The sequence below is a fragment of the Anopheles cruzii genome, chromosome 3 (genome assembly GCF_943734635.1).
Source record: "Anopheles cruzii chromosome 3, idAnoCruzAS_RS32_06, whole genome shotgun sequence".
Classification (NCBI taxonomy): Eukaryota; Metazoa; Arthropoda; class Insecta; order Diptera; family Culicidae; genus Anopheles; species Anopheles cruzii.
Window position 1 is genome coordinate 81,700,526 of NC_069145.1, and position 14,382 is coordinate 81,714,907.

The 14,382-nt window shown below is 50.4% G+C and overlaps 1 protein-coding gene across 1 annotated transcript; it reads right to left on the minus strand.

The window, feature by feature from the left end:
• Positions 1-211: 211 nt before the first annotated feature.
• On the minus strand, positions 212-7,130 carry LOC128271126 (uncharacterized). Its single transcript, XM_053008564.1, has 4 exons — positions 6,672-7,130; positions 5,369-6,599; positions 3,380-3,418; positions 212-2,444 (listed from the first exon to the last, which is right to left on the minus strand). The coding sequence occupies exons 1-4, from the start codon at positions 6,989-6,991 to the stop codon at positions 303-305; spliced, it is 3,732 nt and encodes a 1,243-aa protein (XP_052864524.1). The 5' UTR covers positions 6,992-7,130; the 3' UTR covers positions 212-302.
• Positions 7,131-14,382: the final 7,252 nt, after the last annotated feature.

The following is a 14,382-nucleotide window of genomic DNA, read 5'->3' on the forward strand; positions in this document are numbered from 1 at the left end:
CAGGTTGAGATCTGCGACTGAAAAAATGAAAATTTGAGTGCTTATTTTGTTCGGGGTATGGAGAAAATGAGTCCCTTTTTTGTTCGGGAACCGTTCAGGGTCCTGCGGAGAGATGATTTTTCGCTTCAACTTTGAAATACGGCAAATCAAAGATTATTTTAATGAGTCAAAACGCAGCACTCGTTGGGTTCCTTACGTTTTATTGGCATTTAGTGACACACGTAAACATTACAGTAAATTCCATTACATCGACTTCTATTCCAGCATTCATTTAAAAGGTGACCCCCGTCGCGCGAGGCGGTTTAATGTTTCTTTTTCTTCTTCTTACTCTTTGACTTCTTTTTACGTGCCTTTCCATCGTCCGACGAACCCGAACCCTTGCGCTTGCGGGACTTGCTTTTCGACTTCTTTTTGGATGCCTTTTTCTTCCGCTTGGCCGTCCGCTCGTCCGACTGGTCCGAAGACGCGGACGAACTGCCCGAGGAGGACGACGAGGACGAGGACGAGGAAGCGGATCGTTTCTTCCGCTTATTGCGCTTGGACGAGGACGATGAGTCGGTGCTGTTCGAGCGGCGCTTAGCGACAGCCGATCGCGAGTTCTTTTCCCACTGGCTGGATGGTTTTGGTGCTGGCTCTGGTTCCGCTTTCTGGTTCGCCCTGACCATACTCCGGTGCTGCTGAGAGGAGCCCGATGGACTGGGTCCACCACCATCCGACTGCTGACGGTTGCGGCCATTTCTGTCCCTCGAGCTCGAACGGGGTCTTCGGTCGCGCGAGGAGCTTCTGCGTCCGTGCGGCGAGCGTGAACGGCTACGGGAGCGCCGCGTGCGCCGATCGCGAGATCGCGACGGTGAACGACGCCGTGGTGGTGGATCCGGCCATTTGCCGCCAGGGCCTGCGCCAGGGCCACCGCCCGGTCTGGAACCACGCCCAGCCGCCTTATCCTTCGGGGCGTTGCGTTGAATGAAACTGCTCGGATAGGGACGATTCTTGTAGTCCACTTTACCCTGGTTGATGCGGATGTCCCGTCCATTCCGTTGCTCCAAGTAGGCAGAGTTCCGGTTGGTCAAATTAGCCTTCCGGATCCGACTGTTCGACGCAACGCGTCGGGGCGACTCGTTACGCTTCCGTTCTCGGTTGCGATCCCAGTCACGGCTGCGTACCGGTGACCGGTCCCGGGTGCGAAGCGGAGTTCGGCTACGCTGCTTCCGCTGAGAACGCTTCGCGGATCGTGACCGCGAGCGAGAACGCGACCGTGAACGGGATCGTGATTGTGATCTCGAATCGGACTGTGATTTCGACCGAGTATTGCGCGAACGTCTTGGAGATTCAGTTCGCTGCGGCTTCGGAGAAACATGTCGCTTGCCACCGTTGTTGCTGTGTGGCTGCTTGGAGCGGTCGTGATCTTTAAATGAGCGTCTGTCGGCTCCATCGGAAAACTCGATGCCACGGCCCTTGCCACGCCACTTGATTTTGCTGACTGACTGCGAAAAGTCCACGTGTATGCGCCGATCGTCAATGAGCACGTTGTCCATCTTGAAGTACGCAGTCTCACAAGACTTTTGATCCTCGAACTCGATGAACGCGTACTGCAGCGAATCGCCCGTCGTCTTGTCGCGAATCACTTCGCATCCAATGATCTTTCCGAAACGGCTGAAAATAATCTGCAAATCGTCGTCCGTCGTCACCGGGTTCAGCTTGCACACGAAGAGCACATTTTCGGGAGGGGCGATGTCAGCGTCCGGAATGTCGCCCACGATCTCCAGGATCGTTGCCCGTGCCTTCGCCTCCCGATCGGCGATCAACTCCGCAATCTCTTGCTCCGTTTTGCCGTCCAGGTCGTCAATGTCTTCGTCGGCCGCAATGCGGCCGCCCCGCAACCGTTCCACCGAAGGCGACGGCGAACGACTCGGTTCCCGGAAAGCACTCGGATCCTCGAACGGATCATCCAGCACGACCGTATGCGTTATGCGCACATCCTTGTACGGCCGATGCCGGTCGTCGCAAATCGCCTCGTTTAGCTTCCGCAGTACTTCGTGCCCTTCCATCACCTCGCCGATAACGATGTGCTGCCCGTCTAGGGACGTAAGGTCGCCACCGAGGGTGAAGAAAAATTGCGATCCGATCAAATGCTCACCGGCACTCACCATCGACAGTAGCCCCGGTTCGGAATGTTTGATCTTCGGCACGTTCTCGCCGGTGAAGTAGCGCTTGTGGGCGCCATCGGTCAAGCCCCACACCGATGTGCCGCCGTCGCCGCTGCCGGTCGGGTCACCGGTTTGGGCGATGAAATTCGGCTGGATCGTGTGGAACAGGTTGTAGTTGTAGTACTTCATTTTGCACAACTTCAGGAAATTCAGCGACGCTTGCGGACGCTCCTTCAGGAACAGATCCACGGTGATATCACCGATAGTGGTCTCGATGACGACCGACATCTTTCTGGGCTAGAGGAGTGAGGGGAGGACCCGGAACTCTCCACCAAAACGATGAGCAGGAAAATCCACTTGCAGCTCGAACTGCAAACCGGCCACACCAACAGCGCCAGTCGCCAATCGGTCTTTGGCGCGCTGAGCTGATTTGTGCCCCTTTTTCTCACCAATTAACAATTTGTTTACGCGAACGCGAAAATTGTGGGAAAACGCGGCTGTAAAAGACACAGCCGAAAAGCCATAAAGTTTTCCTCGTTTTGACAGCTCAAGTGACGCGTCCATTACCAAATGTCCTTGTGTTGGTGCAAGGATTTGTCCCATAAGAGTGAACTTTGTCGCTAAAAGATGCGAAGTCGACATCGACATCGAATTCGAAGTCTTTTTTCTCCTTTTTGTGTTTTACTTTAGTTTAATTTAAATAGCAAAAATTTAACTTATTCTATCCCAAATTGCGCACAGTAACTTTACCCAATCATAACTTTGAAGTGATCATAACTGGTTTGCGAAACTGAACATTTTTCCGTCCAGCACTGTGTGATCTGTCATTTTCTTCTTCTAGTTCTTCTTTCTTTTCTTAGTTATGTTCTTCTCTGGTAAGAGACCAAAAGGACATTCATTTACAAAACTTACAAAACAAAACACCCAAAGGAGACAGCTAGAAGCTGGAACACTTACTGTTTCGTAATCCTTGATCCTGTTCCTGCTCCTTCGGACTCTTTTCTACATTTGCTGAAGGCATAAGTAACGATTTTACCGTGGCGAACAATATGTCCAGCGCTCCTTTACCTTCCTTTTGTTTGCATATTTTAAGACACTGGACGCTACTTGGATCCGCGAGCAGCGTTAAACAGATGAGTTCGGCGGCCAAACTACCGCCACCGGCATACTATTATCTACAAGCATCGAAAAATGAGGACGGCGAAGACGATGAGGATTTATATGACTCCAACGGCACTCTTATTACTTCCGACTACCTTAACGACGTGGTTGCCCAATCCATGTCCAACTTGTACAGAGTTCTCTACGATTCTGCGGACAATCCACTGTACAAGTGCAGTGAGTGCGACGCGATTCTCCGCAGCACCGGCCACCTGGTAGGCCACATTGCCATGCACACTGGCGAGAACCCTTACGTTTGTCACCTGTGCCAGCGTCCGTTCGCCAATTCCACGCGATTGAAGCTCCACCTCAAGGTTCACTGCATCATGAAACCGCAACCAGGACTGACGGTGACACGCGTATCCAGGCTGTCCCCAAAATCTGCACATGGCGCAGCAAGTGCGACGACCAGTAGCCCGAATCTAGAGATATCGGTTAAGAACGACGATTCTACGGCCAAATGGCGGTGCATTGAGTGTGGCGATAACTTCCCGAAAATCAAACTCTACCAGCACATGAAGCAGCACCTGATGGAGAAAAACATTTTCGTAGAAAAGTCGCATAGTTGCGTACGCTGTGGAGTAACTTTTGAGAAAACCCAAGCCCTTCTGCGGCACTCGGATGAGTGCACCGGTGAAGTGTCGGAAGTTACCCACGGAAGACACTATATCAACTCGGAGGTGGAGTTGGTGCCAATACGAAAACCCGATTCCGATTTGGATGTGAATCCCATCGAAGCTAATCCAATTTTATCCGGGTTGTTGATGAGAGAGCGCCTCGAACTACCGGGTGGTGGATTGTTAGCACCATCGGACCACGACGAGGAGCAGCCACCTATGTCGGAGTCGTTGAGAACACCGGAACCTATGCCCGTGGAAGCCCCTCCCGACGCAGGTTTCGTGATCAGCTCCGTGGCGACCGTAGATGAGCAGTTTCTTGAAAGTCTCGCCCAAATGGAACTTCAAGCGCGCACACCAGAGCCCGACGAGGTACCAGAAACGGGGCCCGAGAAAGTGCTCAGTTCGTCGGATGATAACATTCCTACCTGCGGTATCTGCGGCAAGACATTCAACGAGCCGTTCGGTTTGCGGCAGCACATGCGCATTAAGCACGCCAATACGAAGCCGTACAAGTGTCCGGAGTGTAAGAAAAGTTTCTCCCAGGAGAGCTACATGCTGATCCACTTGCGCATTCACACCAGCGCTCGACCCTTTATCTGCATCGTCTGCTACAAAACGTTCACACGCGCCGCCGGTCTTCACGGGCATATGGCCTCGCATGCCCACGATACGATCCAGTGCATCGAGTGCTCGCAGGTTACATTTAGCGTACAAAACTACGCTCGCCACATCGACGTTTGCCATCCAAACTTTTGCCACCGTCTCGACCAGATCAAACTGGACAAGCCGGAGCACGAGCGGTTCAGGTTTTTGCGCCAGCTGCTGGCCCAAAGCCTGGTGGCCATTGCCGACTCACAGGCACCACCGGATGGCGATGATGCCGGTGGCTCCGGTCAGGCGTAGGGAAACGATACTCGCAAAAAAACGCTACATCGACTGATTGCATTGTAAACAAATTTCATTTCCCATTTATGTCCGATAAGAAATATAGATTAATATGATGGGCGTAACAAACAGTACGCTTCCCTTTCGGTACACTGAATCGTTTTAAACCGCTCGATGAATACGTTGTGACGAACAGAAAGAAATAAACGATTGTCTTAAATAAAAACAAACACTCCGACTGACGCCTTTCCAATTCCGCGTATCGGCAATGTTTAAAAAACTATTACTAAATATTCGTCCACATTTACGTATGCATGATAAAAGAAAATCCTTTGTTGACCGTCCGAAGTGTTGTTCAGCTCCTTTGACGAAGGGGCGATACGTTTCCCTAGAACCGGCTTCTATTCGTTACCGATTTTGTAAATGTTTCCCGATGTATCCTGCGATCGATGCTCTAGCTACTGGAAAGCTGTCGCTGGCCCCAGCCACGGTCTACTACGTGTGATATTGCTGTTGTTGCAGCTGCTGTTGGAACTGCTGCTGCTGTTGGTGGTGTTGCTGTTGTTGTTGTTGTTGCTGCTGTTGCTGTTGTTGTTGCTGCTGCTGCTGCTGCTGCTGTTGCTGTTGTTGTTGCTGCTGCTGTTGGTGCTGTTGGTGCTGCTGTACCGTGACTGCATCGACTTGCTTCAGATAGCTGGGATCGATCGATGCGATCGAGTTGATAACGTAGCTTCCACCTCCGCCGGCCGCCTGTAAATGCTGCGGTGCAATGCAAACCGCGCTCACTGGTGTTCCCGCCTGTGTCACCGGAGCTGGGCCGTGTAGGGGAATTATTTCGATCTGATTATGAACCGGCGGCAAAACCTGTTGTGCCTGGGGGTGATGGTTTGACGTGATCGGCGTGGCCGTGATAGGCCAGGCGATCTGATTCTGGCCAATTTGCGTGATGCTTGTCTGCGGAAACGAACTAACTGCCGCCAGCTGGGAGCTGTCGATCGTCTGTACGGGGATTAGCATACCGTTCTGCATTACCAGCATCGTGGTCATTGTGCCAGGGTTTTGATTCGGTATGAACTGGGCCGTCGGAGCGATATGGTGCACCTGCTGCTGCGGGTGTTGCTGGTGTTGAAGCTGCAGCTGGTGGTGGTGGTGTTGGTGCTGTTGCATTTGGTGCGGCTGAGACTGCTGAACTTGCAGCTGAGAACCGGGATGTGTGCTCGTGATGACGAACTGTGTGGCGCTACCCACCATTTGATGTTTGCTCTGATAGTGCTCGCGAATCTCTTCCAGCTGCAGAAACTCCGTCTCGCAGAAGCTGCACTCGAACGGTGACGTGTGTGTGCTTTCGTGCAGTGCCAGCTGCTGTTCGTTGCCAAATATTGCGCCACAAACGCAACACTGCATCTGGTCGCTGATCGTGTACTCATCCGCAATTATTTCGCCATCACTACCCACCGGCATGCCTGGGTCACCTGGCTCCGGCGGCTCTGGTCGCTGCTCCGGCTCTGCCTGTTCGACAGCGACCTCTTCCAGTGATTCCTCCGATTCTTCGTCGTTTATTTTGAGCTGGCCCTTTCGACTGCGCGTGCGTTTCGGCTGGCTATTGACCAGCTCCGTCATCACCGTTCCACCGTTGCGTATTGCTTCGTCCATCTTACGCATCTCTCGCATGCGTATCTTCACGAAATGGTACCGCTCGTAGTGCAGTTGTAAACATTTAAACGTGGTCGTTGTGAACTTGGTGCACCCGAGTTGGCATTTTACCATGCTCACGGTATGCTTGGCTCTGAAATAAAGGGTAAAAAGGGACTGGATGTTAGCCTGGAATGTGCAATCGCCCGGTGCACCGTGCTCTTACTTGATGTGCGTCGACAGTTTGTTCGGGTCGAAAAAGTATTTACCGCACTCGCGGCACGTATGCTCGTCCTCAAAGTGCATCCGGATGTGTCCGAGTAGTTGCATCGTCTTGTTAAAAGTATGCCCGCATGTTTTACACTTAAACCCGAGCCGCAAACGCTGATCCGAGCCGTCAGTGATGACGCGAAAGTGTTTGACCATCTTCACGATTTGGAAGCTACGGAAGTTTGGGAAATCTTCCTCCATCGACGGTCGCGTGTGATCCGATTCTGTGTAGTCCTCCTCTTCGGTTTGCTCAACCAGAGCCACATTTACCTCCATACTCCCTACTGCGTGTATGTCGTGCTCTGTGTTATTGTCGGAACGCCTAGCCGTGGGGGGTGTGCTGGTGTTGAATTCTGCAGCGTTGAGACTGATCAACAGGTTTAAACTCTGCTCAGCATCGCAAGTTGCTACTTAACGCAAATGGAAAGCGTTTAAAGCCACCAGATGAAAATCTGTTTTCTTAATCAGATTCTCGGAATTTATCTTTTTATTGCTGACGTCTGGTGATGTAAACAAAGGATGCACGACGCTGCGATTGCCCCGGTGAAAACGATATTGCTTATACGGAGGGGTGCCACATTTGGGATGTTTGGGTCACAAAGTATTTGAAGTGCTTAACCCATTTGGGCCGTTACAGTGGAAATTACAAAAACACTGAACAATCTGCTCAACTGAGATCACATTTCTTCAACCGCGAACACATAAAGTTGAACAAAAAATTAGTGTACTTAATTACATGAAACTACTGGTACGATAATTTTCTTCGGCAATCGAATCATCGAATTTCCTTTGTATTCCAATTGCTATACAAACTGTGCTGCAATCAAAATTAGTTGAATTGCAGGTTTTTCTCGTTTTTAAAACATAAGTATCTGTGAGTAAGTAAGCACACCTAAAACAAAGCCAATAAACAATGTCTTAGCGAAATGTTGCAGGCACTCTTTTGCATCTCTAACAACAATACCAACTAAGGCAATGAATCGCGTGCTAGACGTGCTCTAGGCAAATCGATCCGCCTCAAGGTTGAAATTTATTAATCTGCCTTTGCAAAAGAGGTTTGCTTCTGTGTTCGCCGATCTTCGCGTTTGCATGCTGCGCGAAGAAACTGTGCATTGGGGCCGTTACTTTCCGCCACTCTAAAGCAGCAGATGCGAACAGGTTCGTGCTTGTCGCCCGTTTACAATCTCGACCCAATCTCGGGTCATGATGAGTAACAAACTGGTTCGATCGTAGTTTAGTGCCTTTGGCCTGCAGCAAGCAGCTCACAACTCAATATTAGTTTAGCAATTCCAGTAATGTCAAGTGACGGCTACGCTATTAGTATTTGTTACCCAAAAAGGTAATTCGCTAGCTTTTGATGAAGCCCATTAAAAGATTGGGGAACCAGGTGTCTCAACCCGAATAACCTCCAAATAACAAACCTCCATAAAACTACGTTTTGAACCGTTGCTTCTGTCGCTATGAGGAATTTGAAATTTCCCCTCTTGTACATTTTATTTTAATATCACTCGAGAAACACACGGTGATCACAGCACGGACCTTAAAGGTCTTTGTCCTGCAGGGTGAAGTTCAGTTTTTGCCTGTCCCCGATACCTGAAGTTGTTGAAACCTATAATTATTCTTTGTTTATATCCATCATCGGAGTAAAATGCGACGTCGTCGATCACGCTTATTTTGCCATTTGCCGGTCGAGGAACATTCAGGCTGGCCATTCGAATACGGCGGCCAACTCTCCTTCTCTCCTTTGATGTGCGGTCCAATCAGAAAGAATCAGCGCAGGGAATACGAGCGAGCATGCTGAACGTACCGAGAAACTCTTATTAAGTAATCGCAGACAAACATTTCCCCTTTTCGCTTCGATCAACCGTCGCTAAATCGAACACCATCCGAAAAGGATCCAGAGGGCCACCTGAGAAGAGCTGAAGCGGGCCCTCGTGGACAATATTTTCATGCTATAAATTACAGTAACCCCAGCAGGATACGGGCGATTGATTATTATGCACGAACTAAACGAACTGATCCGCGCTGATCGATGGACGGCTCTTTTTTTTATTGATGCATCAAGTGAGCAAAGAGGACGAAGGCGAAAGCAAACCCAACTTAATTACAGCCATTTTAACGACGTGTTTCACTGTCTCCTCTGTAACTTCTGCGAGTAAGACGAGATCCCTGAAGTATGGAATTTATAAACTCAGCGCAGTCGATACTTTGTTGCAAACTATCATCATCCGAACACCATGTGAGGCCGCCACGAGCGTAATGTGTTAATTTTTTTCACAATAACAAGTGGCAAGTGAACCACAGTGTCTTGAATGCAAATTTGGCATGCGCATAACATTATGCTTCTCGCGTTGTTTTTTATGTTCTCTTTTTTATTTCAATTTTTTATTTTTAGTTTGGTCCGTAGTATAAAATCATATAAAGCATTCGGGCAAAGCGAAAGATCGTACCAAGAGCGTTTAAGAGCCCCAAGTCTGCTCTTTCATGTCAATAGTTTTTCCCTCCATGTACCATAAAGTTCCTGAGTTCGTTCCGACCTAGTGATTCGATGATGGGAGATGCAAAAAAAGACTTACAGGAACCGACTCCCCTATGCTGGCTGCTGGACTTGGCCGCGGGGTCGCGACGGTCATTACAAACGGCGCTCACGTAGTCAGTTTGTGTCTGCGGCACACGCCCCGTTGCATAGGTTTTGTATCTTTTTGCTTTCGGCCTTCTTTCAGCCTTCTTTCCGCGTGTCCCGTATCGCACCGAATCGCGCGTTCCGACCGGGACCGGAAGCAGGAACGTTCCCTGTTTGGACCGTCTCGTTACCGGTTTCGGAAGTTATTATTCATTTCTTTTGGAAGTTGCTCGCCGAGCTGGCGGAACAATATGATCGCTACCATGGAGAAAGAGAGGGGGGGAGCGAGAATGGCTAATGACCAAATGGTGGCCATAGTCTGCAAGGGTTGCAGGAACGAAGCAGAACGCAATAACTGGCAAGACTTGCCGCCGGAGTATCCAAGCTCGAAGCGCGTCCAGGGTTGGGTGCGCTACCGTAACGCTCCGGTGAGTTTCTGGCCAGCTGTCCGGGTTGTGCGGTTGGCCAAGCATCGGCGCAGAGCAAAGCTAGCGTTCCGTTACGCGGGTGTTATGGGCCACTTCATCTGCGTCTGACGAACATCTTGCTTACCTTCTGTCGGGCTTATTGGGAGTGCTACTAAAAGTGAAATCCTCCTCGAAATTGTGTAGCTATCTAGAAATAGAACCTCACCAGTGGCCACCGGACCGACATTCTGTTGACGGAAACAATTTAACGTGCCACGCTACGCATGCAGATGGGTTTTCACGCCAAGACCGGACACGGCAGAAGAGTCGCCGCGTTGCGTGTTGTTGACCCTGTTGTGATGAGGTGCTGCTGGCCGTGAACCCCCAGGCGAAGCCTCCAGGACCGGCTTGATTAGGCGATTAGACCTCAACTCTAATGCTTGTGGTAGACCGGTGTTTGCACTGTACGGCTAAACAAACGGAAACACAACACACGCCCTGCCATATGTGGCGCTTCCGGCTTATGCTCGCGGAATACTTAATGAGCATTAATTTGTCGCTTCTGTGCTTCTTTCCTACTCTACATTAAATCACATTAAAAAAGGAACAACACAAAAGATTTAAACAGTTTCTACTAAACTAAAATTACTGATGAATTTTGCTTTAATCTTATCCATGTGTTCACCATGACAACTCTCTAGTTGTGGATGCTCCGTTGGCAACATTCCCCGTTTGAACTCAATCGCGGTAATAAAGCCGTGGCCAGCAACGGGCACAGAACCGCGGCCCTGATGTGGCGCTGTGTGACGTTTGTTGTCCACCGTTAATTAGCATCAATTAGCATGTCTTTTTTCTTTTACCCTTTTTCTCCGTCAAGTGCACGAAGCGCAGGAATTCAGTTCCATCCGCAGGCTCCGTTGCAAAGGAAATGAAGCGTGTGACGCGAGTGGAAAACAAAAAACAATTTCCGCCCCGTAGCGGTTCTGACGACGGATTCTTTTGAAGCTCGGACTTAAAAAGAGTTTGATATGTTTTCCATACATTCAGAGATTGAAGAAGGGAACAAGAGGCATTTGAATCCATTGACCGAATCTTAGCAAGCGTCGCCAAAATGTGTGCTCGATTTAATCAACGAAAAAATCAAATGATGAACCCATCCATTAGATGGCCTACGAAAAAGAGGCGGTGAAGAGAATCACGCCAAAAAATCTCCTTCCTGTGCGCTGCGATCGTGGCGCTAATGGGGCCGGCAGTGCCTATGTTCATTGTGCAAGTAAAGACGTCATAAGGTACGCTTTATGAAAACACAAAAACGAGGAACCACGTAACGACTTAAATCGCGCGAGGAGAGGCTTGTTTGAAACCACGCGCCTCACTTGACCGAACCCTTCCATCGGACACTCGCTAGTGTTACGTGGGTCTCGGCGAGGTGAGGCATTTTTATGTTTACTTACAATCAACGAAGGGCTTTCTTTCGCTTTGTTTCAGCCCACTGTAAACTTTGCTCTCTCTCTCTCGTTGTGCGCCACTTCCTTCTTTGGATGGCTTTCAAAGTGAAGCTCAGTACCGAACCCCCCTGAGAGGCCGTGCTTTTTGGTCGCTTTGCAACCGCGACAGATGGTGCCTGAGCCTTAAATCGCGCATCGAGTTCAATGTGGCAAAAACTAAAATGCTGCAAAACAGCGAACGAACGATCAGCGCGCAGAACCGCGCGCCGGCCGCGGGGTGATCGTTGCGAAAGGCGAATGCGACGCCCGGGCTCAATGACAGCGAGCGAAGAGCAAGGCGAAACGAACAGGAAAAAAGGGAAAACTCTTGCGAGAAGGGAAAACAGGTCAGCACGGTACTTTCGGGCGCAGGCGCATGATGATGATCGTTCGCTTCCTTGCCGAGTCCAGTCTCGCGTTCTCAGATGGGCGGCGCGTAGGTTGTTTGGCCGTGGCCCGTCCTTCAAGGATACTCGCAAAAAGGAAAAGATCGCAAAAAATTGTTGCTTCGCAAGAGTTATGGCCAGCGATGCCGCGCGGTGGGAAAGTGGAGAAGAAAGAAGCTGAATGAAGTGAAAGGCCACGGTTCTGGAACCGGATACCAGACCGGCAAACTCGGCCGGCTGCACATGGCGTGCACGGTTGCGATCTGGAGCGCCCATTAATGGGCCGCACGATCCCCATTGAACCGTCGGGTTGATTGAGCCGGCCGGAGAAGGTGAGAAAACACACTGCTTGAGCAACGTCAACCTTGCCCCGGCCCGGCTTGAATTAAGAATCGGAACTAACTCAGGGTTCGTCGCTTCCCATCGGTCGCGGTCTTTCGTGTTTGCCATTGTTAACGCGCGACCATCGGCGTGATCACTAGCAAAGCCCTTCACGCTCCGAAATGAGCTTTCCATTTAGGAGAAGGTTTTCCGCGCTTTAAAAGAATTTCCCACTCATCGGAGAGGGACAATAAACCATTGATTCACGGATGGCACGGATGCTCCGCATCTTTGGGCCACTGTTGGCCTCGCTGGCTGCTACAGGCGGCCAACATCATCAGACCGTCCACCTTTACCGTTTGTGTTTAATTTAATTGAATTTTCATTTCGCAACCCTCTCTGACGCACGAACCGCACCGTTCCGGGCTCTGACCCGCGAGCCAACGCAGAGCTGCGGAGCGCGTGTAGACGCGTGGAGAAAACAGATTAAAAATTGCAATATTTTGCTTTCGTTGACTGGTTTGCAGGAGCGATGCAGCGACGTTCCGGGCGATAAACCGTGAGTTGATGAGTCAGCCAGCCGAAGTCTGCCGAGAGTCCCCGGCAGTTGGTCTCCCCGATCTGGGGTGCATCGGTGAGTTATTGCACCGTCGTTGCAACGAAATGAGAAGGCTTTCCTGCACCACCTCTCGGGAACACCTACGGGACACGAAGCTGATGGTTCTGATCGCACCGAAACATGAACCGATGAATCACCGGGGGCGACCTACACACGGTTCGTGTGCGGTAGCCTGCGAAAACCAGAAGACGTTCGGATTACCGTTAGCTGATGAATAAAACACGAAACACCTTGAACTTCCTTGTTTGTGGTGTGGAATTTGTATTTGCGCACAGTTTTTTTTTCGTAGAGCTGCAATTTGATTTATTTTTAAGTACGAAATATTTTACAAATGCAATCCGAAAGAGGGGTCCCTCTCTTTTTCTCCCCCCGATTCCGACTCCCAGCTGCAAACCATTCAAGTGTTTCAATTCGCTCAACCCGCTCGGATCGGAACCGAACGACGGAAAAGTGATCGTACGCACGAACGATTTTCACGCAGAGAAGCTCCACAAAATCCGCGAACGGAAGATGGCCAAAACGAACCACCTTCCTGCAGGCCGAGGAGTAGCTGAGCCCATTGCCTACCCTCGCTTTGGCAGAACCGGGAACGTCTTGAAGGGAGGGACCTACTCCTATAATATCATCACTACACTACCATTCGTTATTATATCTAAACGCTAGCCGTCTTATCAGTACGCTGGGAAATCTACTACTTTTCGCGCGCGCGAATCCTCTCGCTTAAGGCAACTCTCACATTTCACATGCCAAGGCATTAGTTATCAAGTCTGATCGTGTTAACGTTTTCGTTCCGTTGCAACCTGCCGCCGATGCGATGCTCGCGCGGTTCCCTGGGGGGCAGCACTAAAAGAGCACTTCGAGTGCCGTCTTGTGCGTTAGTAAATCGTCATGCAAGCGTGTTGCAGCTTGGCCAGCTGCCAAGCGTTACTTTCTATACCATTTCGAGTCGTTTCGTGTATCGGATCAGCGTCGGTCTGGAAAAGGAGGCAACTAAAAGCAGATCCACGGTGTGAATGGTGATTCGATGTTCGTCTTTGTGAATTAGATTCTATCAGTGGCTGTTGATGAATTATGTATTTCATGTTCCGTTTATGTTGCTCGCTGCACCCACCAGGATGGGGACGGCTTCTTGGGTCACGATAGTCATAAATCAGTCGTTCTACGGAGACACAGCCGCTAGCAGACAAACATTGGCCAGAGTAACTCTTCCGGAACGCCTTTGTTTCGAACTCAAAGAAGCGAATAAACATCGGAACGCCTGGCGGCGGCGGCGGCGGCCGCGTAATTTCTGCTCGTTCATTATACCGATTGATTTTAGCAACGCGTCGCCAAAGGCAACACCGTCTCCGTGGGTTCCGTCCGTGGGTTTCCTGCAACCGAACGGCCTACGCACTACAAAGTAGTAAATTGAGGCTCCCCGCCCAATCGAATCGACAGGCGGTCGTCTCTCGCTGTTCTTTTATGCACTCCGTTCTCGTGCCCCGTTGCTGTTAAGGATGTGCAAAAAAAAGTGTCGCATCGACCCTCCTCCGAGTGGGCCACCGTTGGAGCAACCCGTTTGCCTGGAGCGTCCGTAATGGCAATAATTATCGTTACCTACGATGCAATTAAATGCAAAATCGTGAACGAGTGCGTCACGGGTAAGTTTATAGGTGCGCAAAAAGAGGGGCCATTCGGCGGGTCTGGCCGGGCCAAATGGGCGCGCACTGAATGTGGCGACAAAGAAGATTAAAGCTGTACCTCTTATATTTCTCCTCGCCGGAGTGGGGTGCACCGGAAGGCTTAGCGAAACCCTGCGTAAACACCGGGAGGCCGGGCTTCTCA

Excerpts from the sequence above, each read along its gene's own strand:
- LOC128271126 (XM_053008564.1), bottom strand. The coding sequence starts at position 6,991 with ATGGAGGTAAATGTGGCTCTGGTTGAGCAAACCGAAGAGGAGGACTAC. Across the intron at positions 6,600-6,671 it reads AAACTGTCGACGCACATCAA|AGCCAAGCATACCGTGAGCA; the intron begins GTAAGAGCACGG and ends CCTTTATTTCAG. Across the intron at positions 3,419-5,368 it reads AACAACAACAACAACAGCAA|AACCACGTCGTTAAGGTAGT; the intron begins CACCACCAACAG and ends CATGGATTGGGC.